The 17,682-nt window shown below is 38.3% G+C and overlaps 1 protein-coding gene across 1 annotated transcript in view; it reads right to left on the minus strand.

The window, feature by feature from the left end:
• DNAH7 (dynein axonemal heavy chain 7) overlaps positions 1-17,682 on the minus strand; it is a 380,869-nt gene that overhangs the window by 213,019 nt on the left and 150,168 nt on the right. Inside the window, exons 20-21 of the mRNA XM_055290080.2 lie at positions 16,166-16,851; positions 13,291-13,477 (exon numbers count right to left, since the gene is read on the minus strand). Coding sequence (XP_055146055.1) covers positions 13,291-13,477; positions 16,166-16,851 — 873 coding nt within the window. The remainder of the gene's footprint in view (positions 1-13,290; positions 13,478-16,165; positions 16,852-17,682) is intronic.

A 17,682-nucleotide genomic window follows, 5' to 3' on the forward strand; every position in this document is an offset into this window, starting at 1 on the left:
ACAAATATGCTCACATTTAGGTATACTCTCTGACACCTTACATACCTCTTTCCCAGTCTTCCTTGTTCCCAATCCTTCAAACTTGTTTCCAAGTCCTTGATTATGCAGCAAAACTGTTTGCTACTGACCATCATCAACGTAAATTCATACTTCTGACCAAGCACTCTTTCCAAGGAAAGTTAAAAAACCAATATACTTACTGAAGTTATGCCCATGAGAAGAATTTCTTTCCTACTGTTCTTTAAGTCCACTCCTAAGTGGGGTTATAATTTCCACTTCTGGATGGTGCAAGCATATGCGGCACAAACATCTGCAAGCAACTCTCTAATTTCTTTAAATCCAATCAAGGATTTTCTACCATTTCAATCTAATTGAGACAGGCCATTACAGAAGCCAGGTTTGGTCAATAAAACAAGTAATCAGAACCACTCACAGCTCCTTGACTGGCCTCTTGAAACAGGATCTCTGGTAAGTGCACCCACATCAACACATTTGACCACATCTAACTTACGTTCTTTCCTCCCTACACAAGCACCATTACAATACATTTCCACTTATATGTATCTCAAGCACCATTACAATATATTGCCACTTACATTATATTGCCAAGGCTTCTGGCAACTGAGGCTGAACAGAGTTTGAGGGTCAGGGTACCCAGAGTCGATCCCAGAGTCAATTACATCCAAGTGTCCCCATTTTCAGTTTTCACCACCCCACGCTTTGCAATAAGTAAACTGTCTTTCACATAACAGATCTAGAAAGGCCATGAATTAAATTACATTGAAATTTGGCGACCTATTGAATCAGATTCTGTAACTCATTTTTGGCTATATCAAATTTGTAGCTATGAGAAATAAAAGGCTCTTTTAGGAAATCACAGAAGTTTCTTAGTTTTCTGAACATATCTTGAGCAGAGAATTTAAAACTGCAAATTACACCATGTCTTTAACTTCTCCAGGGCTTTTTAAGTAATTCAGCCCATCTCACCTCCCTTGTACTTCAAATTCTTATCATATTGACCTATTCAAGCAGCCTCATGGTCCACCAAACACTTCCCTGTAAAATAGATTGTTCATTCTGGAAGTCTAAGAACATAATTGATTGAGTGATTTTTACACTGCATACCAGATACTACTAGTGTCCTATTTTCAAGCAATAACTAGATCTTCACTACTGTAAAACCCAAGTGGGTCATAAACAATCCTAGATCTCATACTTGAGGTTCTGGTATAGTGTATTCAAGTTCAGTGCAGAACCCTTCTATATATTAAACAAAAAGGAATTTAACACAGGGAATAAAGTGATTACAAAATCATTGGAAAGCCCAGGGAAGCATACGTCCAGGACAGACTACTAAAACACAAGAACTGACTTTTCAGGATTTACTACTTCTGCCCCATTCAGGACTAAAGGATAACACCATCGGAAACACTGAGTTCAACAACCCATCATGGTGGCTCTGATGCTAGAGATCAGTGGGTGGGATCAGGAGGCTACCATCATCACTGCCGCATAATACCTATAAAACTGGCAACCAGATAATAAAGTCCTGTTGGAAAAAAAAGTCATGTGTTCATGATCTTGCTTGACAGCAGAAATAGCTAAAATGACAGAAAGCTAGTCACTTTCACTTTTTCCATCCAAATCCCAAATGAGTGTATCTAATTGACAAGATCTAATTCACTTCCAGAAAGTCAGATGTAGAGAGCCTGGGAGATGATCTTTTCTGCTTTTCAGCTCACTAGATAGAGGTGAAATGCTTGTTGCCAAATTATATTTACTACAGTAAAGAAAACAAGGAAAATAAAGAATGATTACTAAGTCTTTGGCCTGAGCAACAGAAAGAATAGTGTTTATATTTATTGAGATGGGCTTAGACTAGAAAAGGAAAATGTTTGGGAAGAAACTTCAGAGTGTTTTTGTCTGCTTTGCATGAAATACAAAAGACTTGGATAAGTCAAAAACCAAGTTTGGGGGTGAAATGCAGCATGCAGAGAGGGATTATCCACTTATTTCATCTCCATCTGGTGGGCAATTAACTAGTTCCCATCCCCTGAATCTTAGGAAGGGGGGCACAAGAGAGTCCCTAATAAATTTTCTAAGTGCTTGAAAGGAGAGGAAGCTGACATCTTTCCTAGCTGAAGGTCTGGTCAGTCACCAGGTGTGCTGACCTGCTCCAATGCTACTAGAACAAGAAAAAAACTCTGGGAGAAGATGGTGTGGTGGAATGGCCAGTGAAGAAGGGGCAAGAACTATATGCTCAAGGTTACAAAGTGGGTACAGAAGATGAATTGTGCCCTTCTGCAGACCCCACTTTTGGGCTATGGCAGGCAGATGAAAAAATTTTTTCCCATAACCTAATCTTAAAAGTAAGCAGGCGTATGAAATTAAAGGCTGAAGATTTGCAAAATACTGCTACAGTATGGGGTTAACAGACATACACATCAAAAACATGTGGCAAATACACCATCAGAAGGTCAGTTTAAAGATGTAGCCAAATCTCCCAGATAATGACCAAACCTAGGGGAGATACTCAAAGTCCCTCAGCAGCCAAACCTGTGTTGGATCTTCACCTGTCTACCCCAGGTTAATCTGTGCTCATTACATATCCACAACTCTCCAAAAGGCTAGACCAGTTGTGAAGACCAACAGAAAAGGCACAGGGCCTTCACATCACTGACAGGAGGTTAATTACCTTATGACCACCGACAAAAAAGAACAGCCCATTTTGCAGGATCAGGTATATCAGAAAATGTTCTCTTACTCTCACTCTCTTTCTTCCTCTCTCTCTCTCTTTCCCTCTTACTGTCTCTCTCCCCATCCCTCCCTTCCTTCTTCTCTTCACCTGGTCCTTGTCCCAACCCCAGATGAGAAGCACAGGAGGAGAGAAGTAGAGTGGGAGAGCAGTTTCCATATCTCCCCACCTGTGGAACTTCAGGTTTACCTGCATTGTGGGGAAGAGGAGAGCTCAGAGTAGAACAGAAGACTGAGGATTTGTAACAGGTACAACTAAGTCTTCATAGACAAAACTCTCTTAATAAGCAAAAGTGACTGAAAAATTCTAGAATTAGATTGAAAGATCAATAAGGGAGGCTCTCCGAGTGAGAAAGGGCACTGGTTGAGTATAGTTGGTAGCATGAATTATAAGATTATTTCATGTTTACACCTCAGGGAAACCAAGACATCTCAATAAAGCCTAATATATATATATAATTTTTAGTAGAGACAGGGTTTCACCATGTTGGCCAGGTTGGTCTCAAGCTCCTGACCTCAGGTAATCTGCCGCCTTGGCCTCCCAGAGTGCTGGATCACAGGCGTGAGCCACATGTCTTATTTTTTAAAATTATTATTATACTTTAAGTTCTGGGATACATGTGCAGAACGTACAGGTTACATAGGTATACACGTGCCATGGTGGTTTGCTGACCCTATCAATCCATCATCTACATGAGGTATTTCTCCTTCACACCACAACAGGCCCCAATGTGTGATGTTCCCCTCCCTGTGTCCCTGTGTGCTCATTGTTCTACTCCCATTTATGAGTGAGAACATGTGGTGTTTGGTTTTCTGTTCCTGTGTGCGTTTGCTGAAAATGATGGTTTCCAGCTTCATTAATGTCCCTGTAAAGGACAAGAACTCATCCTTTTTTATGGCTGCATAGTATTCCATGATATATATGTGCCACATTTTCTTTATCCAGTCTATCATTGATGGGCATTTGGGTTGGTTCCAAGTCTTTGCTATTGTGAATAGTGCTGCAATAAACATACATGTGCATGTGTCTTTATAGCAGAATGACTTATAATCCCTTGGGTATATACCCAGTAATGGGATTGCTGGGTCAAATCGTATTTCTGGTCCTAGTTCCTTGAGGAATCACCACACTGTCTTCCACAATGGTTGAACTAATTTACACTCCCACCAACAGTGTAAAAGCATTCCTACTTCTCCACAGCCTCTCCAGCATCTGTTGTTTCCTGATTTTTTTAGTGATCGCCATTCTAACTGGCGTGAGATGGTATCTCATCGTGGTTTTCATTTGCATTTCTCTAATGACCAGTGATGATGAGCTTTTTTTCATATGTTTGTTGGCCACATAAATGTCTTATTTGAGAAGTGTCTGTTCACATCCCTTGCCCACTTTCTGATGGGGTTGTTTTTTTCTTGTAAATTGGCTTAAGTTCCTTGTAGATTCTGGATATTAGCCCTTTGTCAGATGGACAGATTGCAAAAATGTTCTCCCATTCTGTAGGTTGCCTGTTCATTCTGATGATAGTTTATTTTGCTGTGCAGAAGCTCTTTAGTTTAATTATATCTCATTTGTCAATTTTGGCTTTTGTTGCCATTGCTTTTGGTGTTTTAGTCATGAAGGCTTTGCCCATGCCTATATCCTGAATGGTATTGCCTACGTTTTCTTCTAGGGTTTTTATGGTTTTAGGTCTTAAGTCTTTAATCCATCTTGAGTTAATTTTTGTATAAGGGGTAAGGAAGGGGTCCAGTTTCTGTTTTCTGCACATGGCTAGCCAGTTTTCCCAGCACCATTTATTAAACAGGGAACCCTTTCCTCATTGCTTGTTTTTGTCAGGTTTGTCAAAGACCAGATGGTTGTAGATGTGTGGTGTGATTTCTGAGGTCTCTATTCTGTTCCATTGGTCTATATATCTGTTTTTGTACCAGTACCATGCTGTTTTGGTTACTGTAGCCTTGTAGTATAGTTTGAAGTCAGGTAGCATGATGCCTCCTGCTTTGTTCTTTTTGCTTAGGACTGTCTTGGCTATAAGGGCTCTTTTTTGGTTCCATATGAACTTTAAAGTAGTTTTTTCCTAATTCTGTGAAGAAAGTCGATGGTAGCTTGATGAAGATAGCATTGAATCTATTAACTACTTTGGGCAGTATGGCCATTTTCACGATACTGATACTTCCTGTCCATGAGCATGGAACGTTTTTCCATTTGTTTGTGTCTTCTCTTACTTCCTTGAGCAATGGTTTGTAGTTCGCCTTGAAGAGGTCCTTCACATCCCTTGTAAGTTGTATTCCTAGGTATTTTATTCTCTTTGTAGGAATTGTGAATGGGAGTTCACTCATGATTTGGCTGTTTGTCTATTACTGGTATATAGGAATGCCTGTAATTTCTGCACATTGATTTTGTATCCTGAGACTTTTCTGAAGTTGCTTATCAGCTTAAGGAGATTTTGGGCTGAGATGATGGAGTTTTCTAAATATACAATCATGTCATCTGCAAACAGAGACAATCTGACTTCCTCTCTATTTGAATACTATTTATTTATTTATAGAGATGGAATCTCACTCCACCTTCCTGGCTGCAGTGTAGTGGCGCCATCTCAGTTGACTGCAACCTCTGCCTCCCGGGTTCAAGCAATTCTCCTGTCTTAGCCTCCCAAGTAGCTGGGACTACAGTCACACGCCACTACACCTGGCTAATTTTTGTATTTTTAGTAGAGACGGAGTTTCACCTTGTTGGTCAGGCCGATCTCGAACTCCTGACCACGGGTGATCCACCTGCCTCAGCCTCCCAAAGTACTGGGATTACAGGCATGAGCCACCATGCCTGGCTTACCCTTTATTTCTTTCTCTTGCCTGATTGCCCTGGCCAGAACTTCCAGTACTATGTTGAATACGAGTGGTGAGAGAGGGCATCTTTGTCTTGTGCCGGTTTTCAGAGGGAATGCTTCCAGCTTTTGCCCATTCAGTATGATATTGGCTGTGGGTTTGTCATAAATATCTTATTATTTTGAGATATGTTCCATCAATACCTAGTTTATTCAGTTTTTAGCATAAAGTGGTGTTGAATTTTATCAAAAGCCTTTTCTGCATCTATTGAGATAATCATGTGGTTTTTGTCATTGGTTCTGTTTATGTGATGGATTATGTTTACTGATTTACATATGTTGAACCAGCCTTGCATCCCAGGGATGAAACTGACTTGATCATGCTGGATAAGCTTTTTGATGTGCTGCTGGATTTGGTTTGCCAGTATTTTATTGAGGATTTTTGCATCAATGTCCATCAGGGTTATTGGCCTGAAATTTTCTTTTTTTGTTATGTCTCTGCCAGGTTTTGGTAGCAGGATGATGCTGGCCTCATAAAATGGGTTAGGGAGGAGTCCCTCTTTTTCTATTCTTTGGAATAGTTTCAAAAGGAATGGTACCAGCTCTTCTTTGCACTCCTCTGGTAGAATTTGGCTGTGAATCTGTCTGGTCCTGGGCTTTTTTTGGTTGGTAGGCTATTAATTACTGCCTCAATTTCAGAACTTGTTATTAGTCTATTCAGGGATTCAACTTCTTCCTGGTTTAGATTTGGGAGGGTGTTATGTGTCCAGGAATTTATCCATTTCTTCTAGGTTTTGTAGTTTATTTGTGTAGAGGTGTTTATAGTATTCTCTGTGATGGTAGTTTGTATTTCTGTGGGGCCAGTGGTGAAATCCCCTTTATCTTTTTTTTATTGTGTCTATTTGATTCTTCCCTCTTTTCTTCTTTATTAGTATGGCTAGCAGTCTATCTATTTTGTTAATCTTTTCAAAAAACCAGCTCCTGGCTGAGCGTGGTGGCTCATGCCTGTAATCCCAGCACTTTGGGAGGCCGAGGTGGGCAGATCACAAGGTCAAGAGATCGAAACCATCCTGGCTAACACGGTGAAACCCCGTCTCTACTAAAAATACAAAAACAAAATTAGCCAGGCGTGGTGGCGGGTGCCTGTAGTCCCAGCTACTCGGGAGGCTAAGGCAGGAGAATGGCATGAACCCAGGAGGCAGAGATTGCAGTGAGCCGAGATTATGCCACTGCATTCCAGCCTAGGCGACAAAGTGAGACTCTGTCTCAAAAAAAAAAAAAAAAAAAAAAACAGCTCCTGGATTCAATGATTTTTTTTGAAGGGTTTTTGTGTCTCTATCTCCTTCATTTCTGCTCTGATCTGTTATTTCTTGCCTTCTGCTAGCTTTTGAACTTGTTTGCTCTTGGTTCTCTAGTTCTTTAAATTGTGATGTTAGGGTGTCGATTTTAGATCTTTCCCACTTTCTCCTGTGGGTATTTTAGTGCTATAAATTTCCCTCTAAACACTGCTTTACCTGTATCCCAGAGATTCTGGTATGTTGTGTCTTTGTTCTCATCGGCTTCAAAGAACTTATTTATTTCTGCCTTAATTTAGTTATTTACCCAGTAGTCATTCAGGAGCAGGTTGTTCAGTTTCCATGTAGTTGTGTGGTTTTGAATGAGTTTCTTAACCCTGAGTTCTAATTTGATTGCACCATGGTCTGAGAGACTGTTTGTTATGATTTCTGTTCTTTTGCATTTGCTGAGGAGTGTTTTACTTCCAATTATGTGGTCAAATTTAGAGTAAGTGTGATGTGGTACTGAGAAGAATGTATATTCTGTTGATGTGGGGCACAGTGTTCTGTAGATGTCTATTAGGTCTGCTTGGTCCACAGCTGGGTTGAAGTCCTGAATATCCTTGTTAATTTTCTGTCTCGTTGATCTGTCTAATATTGTGGGGTGTTAAAGTCTCCCACTATTATTGTGTGGGAGTCCAAGTCTCTTTTTAGGTCTCTAAGAACTTGCTTTATGAATCTGGGTGCTCCTATACTGGGTACATGTATATTTAGGATAGTTAGCTCTTCTTGTTGCATTGATCCCTTTACCATCATGTAATGGTCTTCTTTGTCTCTTTTGATCTTTGTTGGTTTAAAGTCTGTTTTATCAGAGACTAGGATTGCAACCTCTGATTTTTTTCTTTCTTTTTTTTTTTTTTTTTTTTTTTGCTTTCCATTTGCTTGGTAAATATTCCTCCACCCCTTTATTTTCAGCCTATGTGTGTGCCTGTACATGAGATGGGTCTCCTGAATACAGCACACTGATGGGTCTTGACTCTATCCAATGTGCCAGTCTGTGTCTTTTAATTGGGGCATTTAGCCTGCTTACATTTAAGGTTAATATTGTTATGTGTGAATTTGATCCTGTCATTATGATGCTACTTGGTTATTTGGCCCATTAGTTGATACAGTTTCTTCATAGTGTCGATGATCTGTACAATTTGGTATGTTTTTGCAGTGGCTGATACTAGTTGTTTCTTTCCATGTTTAGTGCTTCCTTCAGGAGCTCTAGTAAGGCAGGCCTGGTGGTGATAAAATCTCTCAGCATTTGCTTGTCTGTAAAAGATTTTATTTATCCTTCACTTATGAAGCTTAGTTTGGCTGGATATAAAATTCTAGGTTGAAAATTCTTTTCTTTAAGAATGTTGAATATTGGCCCCTACTCTTTTCTGGCTTGGAGGGTTTCTGCAGAGAGATCTGCTGTTAGTTCGATGGGCTTCCCTTTGTAGGTAACTTGACCTTTCCAGCTGCCCTTAACATTTTTTCCTTCATTTCAACCTTGGTGAATCTGACGATTATGTGTCTTGGGGTTGCTCTTCTCGAGGAGTATCTTTGTGGTGTTCTCCGTATTTCCTGAATTTGAATGGTGACCTGTTTTGCTAGGCTGGGGAAGTTCTCCTGGATAATATCCTGAAGAGTGTTTTCCAGCTTAGTTCCATTCTCCCCGTCACTTTCAGGTATACCAATCAAACATGTAGGTTTGGTCTTTTCACATAGTCCCATATTTCTTGAAGGCTTTGTTTGTTCCTTTTCATTCTTTTTCTCTCTAATCTTGTCTTCATGCTTTATTTCATTAAGTTGCTCTTCAGTCTGTGATATCCTTTCTTCTACTTGATCAATTTGGCTATTGATACTTGTGTATGCTTCACAAAGTTCTCATGCTGTGTTTTTCAGCTCCATCAGGTCATTTATGTTCTTCTCTACACTGGTTGTTCTAGTTAGCAATTCATCTAACCTTTTTTCAAGGTTCTTAGCTTCATTGCATTGGGTTAGAACATGCTCCTTTAGCTTGGAGGAGTTTGTTATTACCCACCTTCTGAAGCCTACTTCTGTCAATTTGTGAAACTCATTCTCGGTCCAGTGTTGTTCCCTTGCTGGCAAGGAGTTGTAATCCTTTGGAGGAGAAGAGGCATTCTGGTTTTTGGAATTTTCAGCCTTTTTGCACTGGTTTTTCCTCATCTTCGTGGGTTTATCTATGTTTGGTCTTTGATGCTGGTGACCTTCGGATGGGGTTTTTGTGTGGATGCCCTTTTTGTTGATGTCGATGCTAATCCTTTCTGTTTGTTGGTTTTCCTTCTAATAGTCAGGCCCCTCTGCTGCAGGTCTGCTGGAGTGTGCTGGAGGTCCACTCCAGACCCTGTTTACCTGGGTATCACCAGCAGAGGCTGCAGAACAGCAAAGATTGCTGCCTATTCCTTCCTCTGGAAGCTTTGTCCCAGAAGGGCACCCGCCAGATGCCAGCTGGAGCTGTCCCCTATGAGGTGTCTGTTAACCCTGGCTGAGAGGTATCTCCCAGTCAGGAGGCACAGGGGTCAGGGGCCCACTTGAGAAGGCAGTCTGTCCCTTAGCAGAGCTCAAGCACTGTGCTGGGTGATCCACTGCTCTCTTCAGAGCCACCAGGCAGGAACGTTTAAATCTGCTGAAGCTGTGCCCACAGCTGCCCCTTCCTATGGGTGCTCTGTCCCAGGGAGATGGGAGTTTTATCTATAAGCCCCTGACTGGGGCTGCTGCCTTTCTTTCAGAGATGCCCTGCCCAGAGAGGAGGAATCTAGAGAGACAGTCTGGCTACAGCGGCTTTGCTGAGCCGCAGTGGGCTCTACCCAGCTGGAACTTCCCAGCGGCTTTGTTTACACTGTAGGCCAGTTATATTAACAATAATATTTACATCCTATTTTTAACCTCTGAGGTTTTTAAAAGAACCTTTATTAGGAACTGCTAAGAATGAAAGCAATAACCTTATGTACCAAGCAATTAATCCAGTGGCCTCTACTATACACATCATCGCATTAGACTTCCTAAGAGAATACGGGTTTATGTTTATTTTCAGCTCTTTGGAAAGCATGAGCAAAAGCTTACCTGAATACTAACATATGGAGAAAGAGAAAATGCCAAGCAGATGAAAAGGACAATCAAGTCTTTTTTTAATTTAATTTTTATTTATTTATTTATGTATTTTTAATTGTACTTTAAGTTCTAGGGTACATGTGCACAATGTGCAGGTTTGTTACATATGTATACATGTGCCATGCTGGTGTGCTGCACCCAGTAACTCATCATTTACATTAGGTATATCTCCTAATGCTATCCCTCGCGGCTCTCCCCACCCCACGACAGGCCCCAGTGTGTGATGTTCCGCTTCCTGTGTCCATGTGTTCTCATTGTTCAATTCCCACCTATGACTGAGAACATGCGGTGTTTGGTTTCCTGTCCTTGTGATAGTTTGCTGAGAATGATGGTTTCCAGTTTCATCCATGTCCCTACAAAGGACATGAACTCATCATTTTTTACGGCTGCATAGTATTCCATGGTGTATATATGCCACATTTTCTTAATCCAGTCTATCACTGATGGACATTTAGGTTGGTTCCAAGTCTTTGCTATTGTGAATAGTGCCGCAATAAATATACATGTGCATGTGTTTTTATAGCAGCATGATTTATAATCCTTTGAGTATATACCCAGTAATGGGATGGCTGGGTCAAATGGTATTTCTAGTTCTAGATCCCTGAGGAATCGCCACACTGTCTTCCACAATGGTTGAACTAGTTTACAGTCCCACCAACAGTGTAAAAGTGTTCCTATTTCTCCACATCCTCTCCAGCACCTGTTGTTTCCTGACCTTTTAATGATGGCCATTCTAACTGGCATGAGATGGTATCTCATTGTAGTTTTGATTTGCCATTTCTCTGATGGCCAGTGATGATGAGCATTTTTTCATGTGTCTGTTGGCTGCATAAATGTCTTTTTTGAGAATTGTCTGTTCATATCCTTTGCCCACTTTTTGATGGGGTTGTTTTTTTCTTGTAAATTTGTTTGAGTTCTTTGTAGAATCTGGATATTAGCCATTTGTCAGATGAGCAGATTGCAAAAATTTTCTCCCATTCTGTAGGTTGCCTGTTCACTCTGATAGTAGTTTCTTTTGCTGTGCAGAAGCTCTTTAGTTTAACTATACCCCATTTCAATTTTGGCTTCTGTTGCCATTGCTTTTGGTGTTTTAGACATGAAGTCCTTGCCCATGCCTATGTCCTGAATGGTATTGCCTAGGTTTTCTTCTAGGGTTTTTATGGTTTTAGGTCTAACACTTAAGTCTTTAATCCATCTTGAATTAATTTTTGTATAAGGTGTAAGGAAGGGGTCCAGTTTCAGCTTTCTACATATGGCTAGCTAGTTTTCCCAGCACCATTTATTAAATAGGGAATCCTTTCCCCATTTCTTGTTTTTGTCAGGTTTGTCAAAGATCAGATGGTTGTAGATGTGTGGTATTATTTCTGAGGGCTCTGTTCTGTTCCATTGGTCTATATCTCTGTTTTGGTACCAGTACCACACTGTTTTGGTTACTGTAGCCTTGTAGTATAGTTTGAAGTCAGGTAGCGTGATGCCTCCAGCTTTGTTCTTTTGGCTTAGGATTAAGACAATCATGTCTTAAGCAAAAGTAAATGTAGTGTTACTCTCCCCTCCCCAACAGAAAATACCTATTTATTTAGAAATGAGGGTAAGTAATGTTGTTTGTTTGTTTCCAGGGGTTTTATAGATAAAAATTTGCCTCCTTTATTTACAAGGCCTAACATAGCTGCCCTTTCAAGGAACTGAGATATCTATAAAATTTCTTAGCAATATGGAATTTTACAGAGTATTTTGATTACATATTTAAAAAGAATTTAACTTTTTAAATATATTAACTGAAAGAATACAAGTATCTACTTTTTGTTTTTTAAAACAACAAAAAATTCTCCTTCATCACCTTCTAAATGAAAATATATCCATATTATATGGATTTTGCACTGCTGTGAGGAAACTATATATAAAAGACTGAATTTATGACATAAATTAATTAGAGATGATTGTGTTACAAAGCAACTTACTAATAGGTTTTTAAATATGGAATTAATTCCAATGTGATTAATTTTACAAAAGTTTGGTTTATAAAAAGATTTGCTTCAGGTATTATTATATAAATGAGGTAAAGATTAAATAAATAAAACCATGTCCATCTTTCTGAATATTTTCCTATCAAATCATATAATTGATGTCAATACAGTATTATCAATATTTTGGATTATAGTAACAGCTCTTAAAGTTTAAGTAACAATTAAGATATGCATATTTCTATTTCAGGGTAGGACATTTTTAAGATAATACTTATCCTACCTTATACTACAATATTTTATCAAAATACCAATGAAGAAGTTTATATTCATTTAATGATATGATTTAATAACTAATTTTTTTCTATTTTAATATTTAATGGCACACAACCATGCTTCTGAGGCAATAAAGAAATGTATTCTGCCAGCCATGGTGGCTCACGCCTGTAATCCCAGCACTTTGGGAGGCCGAGGTGGGTGGATCACTTGAGTTCAAGAGATCAAGACCAGCCTGGTCAACACGGTGAAACCCGGTCTCTACTAAAAATACAAAAAGTAGCTGGGCATGGTGACACATGCCTGTAATCTCAGTTACTTGGGAGGCTGAGGCAGGAGAATCGCTTGAGCCTGGGAGGCAAAGGTTGCAGTAAGCCGAGATAGCACCACCGCACCCCAGCCTGGGCGACAGAGCGAGAGTCTGTCTCAAAAAAAAAAAAGTCTTCTGACTTGAACAAAAAAAGTACTTTTTTTTTTTTTTTTAGAGTTACTGGTTTTTATTAAATTCTCTCTCTAGCTTAAATTTTAAGTTCTCCTCCACAGTATTTGTGTATTTTTCTTTCCTTATTGCATTTTATTTGCATTTATTGGACTTTTTAGATATATTTATCTTTGCAACCCATCTTTTTTTAGGTCCCTACCAGAAAAATGTGTTGAGTGGTTGGCATACTGACATGTGTGCACCACAGTGAGTTTCAGTGGGTTGCATTCCATAACACGAGAGCCACAGAATAGACAGAGACAGCAAGTACCTAGTACAGTGTCTTCCCTCCAGAGCATCAGATAAGAACCAATAATAGAATCAAAGGTTGTTAAACAATGCAAATTCCCATTTGGACCTCAAGGAGTAATCAGAACAAAATATCTACTTTTGCTTGCGACACTTTCTGCTCCTGGCATTCTAAAATAATAGCTGAAAAGACAATATATGTATAAAATAGATAATGGCTTATTGGAAACAATAATGGCTTATATGGATTTCTGAAAACAAAAACCATGTCACTTCAACCAAATAATGACATTTTTGGAGATTTTTTCACCTACCTGCATGACACTTCTCATTATATCTCTCCACGTCTTATCAACAGCTGTAAATCGTCTGCCTTCCTCAGGCATTTGAGACATAATGTCTGGAGAGCTGAAAATGGGCTCCAGATACAGCCATGTGGCTTGGACTTTGAGCCATTCATCCAGAATCTCCTGAAGCAGTAGGAGCTTGCCCTCCCATTCTCTGAGGAGCAAAACACAGTGGCTGTTACTGACAGCAAACCAAGCAAATGTTTCAAATGACAAAATTCAAAACCACAACTAGGTTGTCAATGTTGTATATAATGTTATACAATTGTTATACATTATATACAATCTCATTTATAATGTATATAATATTCCAATTTCCATTCATCTAGTTGCATTTAAAGATAAATCACTAGATTTGTTCTACAAAATATGTTTAAAGATAATAATATAACATTTATGCTTATACAGATATACATGTTAAGATATACTTACCTACTATTGGGCTGGTTTCTGTATATGTCATAGCGATAAACCTTTCTGCTATCTAGTTCCATGGCTAGAGAGTACAAATTGAAAAACGAGATTTTGTTGACAGTAAAGGTATTCCCAATCAAGGGTACTCTGAGTTTCTGAGGAAAGATAGTTATATCCAATACTCCTTTCCTTTAACATTCTTTTTCCCCCTTAATTTGGGCTCATAAAGGCTTTATTTCTAGAATAAAGCCCTTATTTCTAAAATATAGTTGACCCTTCAACAACATAGGTTTCAACTGTGTAGGTCCACTTTTACACAGATTTTTTTCAATAAAGGTTACATGGACTTTGCCTGACTCTCCTGTCTCCCCTTCCACCCTCTCCACCTCTTCTGCTTCTGCCATCCCTGAGACAACAAGAGCAAGCCCTCCTCTTCCTCGGTATACTCAACATGAAGATGACGAGGATGAAGATCTTCATGATGATCCACTGGCACCTAATAAATAGTAAATATATTTTTCTCATGATTTTCTTAATAACATTTTCTTTTCTCCAGCCTACTTTATTATAAGAATATAGTATATAATACATGTAACATTCAAGTTATGTGTTATGTTATTTTTAAGGCTTCTGGTTAACAGCAGGCTATTTGTAGTTAAGGTTTTGAGGAGTCAAGTTATATGCAGATTTTCAACTGTGTGGGGGGTGAGCACCCCTAAAACCCTAAATTGGTCAAGGGTCAACTATATTTCAATTTATAAGATGTAACTGGCATTTAAAGAAAAATCTACATACTCCAAAATAGTGTGGCACTCATGAGAAGGTGGAATATTTAAATTTACAACAGGTTATCAGTTCATTTCTAAATATAGAGAATATAGATAATGATTTAATTTCAAGAATAAATATAATTACTCCATAAACTAAAAATTTTACAAGCACAGTTCTAAGGTCTGTATGTGTTTGGTCCATCATCATGTCAACCCTATGAGGTAGGGTCCGTTGTAACATCTATTTATCAATGGAGAGACTAAGGCACATAGAGGCAAGTGCCAGGCTCAAGTTTAGCCAGATAATAAACAATAGAGTCAAGATTTGAACCCAGACAGCTGTAATTACTCTGCTATCAGAGATAACATAGTCATAAGGAAGAATGATTTATTAATAGCAACTTCGCTTGAATCCAGGAGGCAGAGGTTGCAGTGAGCTGAAATCGCGCCACTGCACTCCAGCCTGGGCAGAAGAGCAATACTCCATCTCAAATAAATAAATAAATTTAATAGCAACACAACTTAGATGTGGCGTAGTCTTAGGTATATTAACACGTTACTCATCATTTAAGTGGTGCTCTGTGATTTTAGATCTTTAAAACAAAGAAATGTTAATGAGTTCGCCAAGTAACCAGGCCTTTTCAGATGTCTTTCTAAAATATTTTTTTCAATGCTTATCAGTGAATTTGTTTAACCTCTTTGCACAAAAAGAACTGAATGCTTCTGCTTTCTTCTGTTGTTCTTCCCTCTTTTTCTATCTAATTTTTGTGTGATTCAGAAAATTTCCAAGCAGCTAATGATATCATGCATAGTCCCTTAAAATGGAATCTAGATGTACCACTTTCAGAGTAGTTTAAAAATTCTTCTCTTAATGTGCACGCTGGAGCAAGCTGGCAGGAGGCAGAACAATCAAACATAGAGAACGAGCCAAGGCCAATCAGGACATGCCCAAGTGTATGGTAACACGTAAGTCACCAGAGGCAGATACTACCAAGCTGTTAGCATTCCCTGGCCATGCAAATCCACTGAAGACAGTAGTCTGACTTTGATGGACTCTGTTTTTTTAAGGTAATATATAGCCTGCTTAATGTAAATTATAAAAACTGGAAACATTGACAGACAGCTAGGCTTACTTTAATTGGCTGTGTATGATGCTTAAAACTCCCAACTAAAATTATAGTTTCATTCTTTTTCACTTATTTGCCATCCTGCATGCATATGAGCAGAAATTACAATAGATATTCAGCAATCCTCTATGACAAGCTAACATATTTTTAAAATAAAATTATTATCTTCAGTTCAGAGATACAAAATTATTTTTGAGAGTTAAAAAATAAGATCATATTGTAGGCAATAAAAACGAATATCTGGATGTTGATCGTCCACTGTCTTTGTTATGAATATAGAAGTTAACAAACCATTAAGATGATAGCAAAGGATGAGAAATCTTCCAATAGCAATGAAGCCATTGATTATAGTATCTTTAAATATTTAAAGATCTTAAATGAAATGCTAAGTATGAAATGCAGAATCAATTCTCAAAAGAAAATATTAAGTATGAAATATTACGTGTGAAATAATTCTCAAAAGAACTTTACATTAAATACAAGTGATTTTGGTAACATAGCATAAACATTGTCATATAAATATCACTTTACCTCATTTGTTTTTCATAAGGCTTAATGAAAGGAGATCCTCGCATAGTTTGTGTTTTAATAATATGGTCATCCAACAACATCTGAATTTCATCAACTGATGCCAAAATAAAAGTCCCAGTTTCTCTGTAAGAATGGATGACAAATTCCACTGCATCCCATTCAGTAATCATCTTCTCCATCGCCTTTTCAAGAGAATATTCTTTGCTAGCTGCTTCGCTAATACCTTCAAATCTGTCTAGATATGGTTCCAGATTCATGTCTAAAAAAGAGAAGACCGTGGAGTCATCTGATGGCTGCAAAGGGTAACCAACAATGGCAGACATGGCCTCCCAGTGCCTGGGGCGCAAACCAGGATTACAGATCACTTGAATGAGAGGAATGTGCTGCTTGAAATCTTCCACCTTTGATCTTACTTTTTTTGTCATTGCCAATGCATATGGAGAATCATGAAAGATTTTCTCCAGTTTATATAATCCTCTCCAGTAATTTCCAATATCTGCTTCTACTTGGTCTGGATTCACTTTGTGATATGGCCCTTCTGTCCATGCTCTATATTTGCTGCTAAATTCGACAGCAGTTTCATAAAGACGAAGATAAGAGTTCAAGCCATCTTGGATTCTTTTACGTTGAGGATATACAGATGGTGGCCAACCAAATGCTTCCTCTTCAGCATTAAACTGCTCAATCTGAAAGGATAGGTATTGAATATAGTAGTTATTTTGAAAGTGAATGATACTGCAAATTAAGTTTTTTTAAATATCTGTTTCAAATGTGAGCCAAAAAAACCTCACTAAGCCCTAAAATTAAACTTCAATAATCTAGAAAAACTGAGCAGTAATCTCATTTTCCTATTTACTTAATTTCTTTTTTTAATTGACAAAAATGTATATATTTATGGTACACAACATGTTTTGAGAAAATGTATATATTATGGAATGGGTAAATAAAACTAATTAACATATATTACCTCACATACTTATTTTTTTGTAATGAGAACACTACACAATCTACTCTCTTAGCAATGTTCAAGTATACAATATGTTGCCATTAGCTGTAGTTACCAATCCGTACAATAGATACCCTAAAACATATTCCTCCTAACTGAAATTTTTTATCCTTTGACCAACATCTTCCCCAATCCCCACTACCCACAAGCCCCACCCTTGTAGGCATCATTCTACTCTCTGCTTCTATGAGTTTGATTTTTTATTAGATTCCACTATAACTGAGATCATGTGGTATTTGTCTTTTTGTGCCTGGCATATTTGACTTAACATAAGTCCTCCAGGTTTTTATCCATGTTGCCACAAATGACAGGATTTCCCGTTTTTTTCCCCCTCTAAGGCTGAATAGCATTCCCCTATTTCTTTTTTATTACAGTTTTCAGAGAACAATGTCTGGTTACATTAGTGAAAATAGTTAATGCACATTTACATATATAAAGAAAGAGTTTTTGTCTGCCTAGACACATTGAGGATACAGCATCATTCTCTAGTTAACAAGAACCTAAGTATTTT

The sequence above is a fragment of the Symphalangus syndactylus genome, chromosome 8, assembly GCF_028878055.3.
Source record: "Symphalangus syndactylus isolate Jambi chromosome 8, NHGRI_mSymSyn1-v2.1_pri, whole genome shotgun sequence".
NCBI lineage: Eukaryota > Metazoa > Chordata > Mammalia > Primates > Hylobatidae > Symphalangus > Symphalangus syndactylus.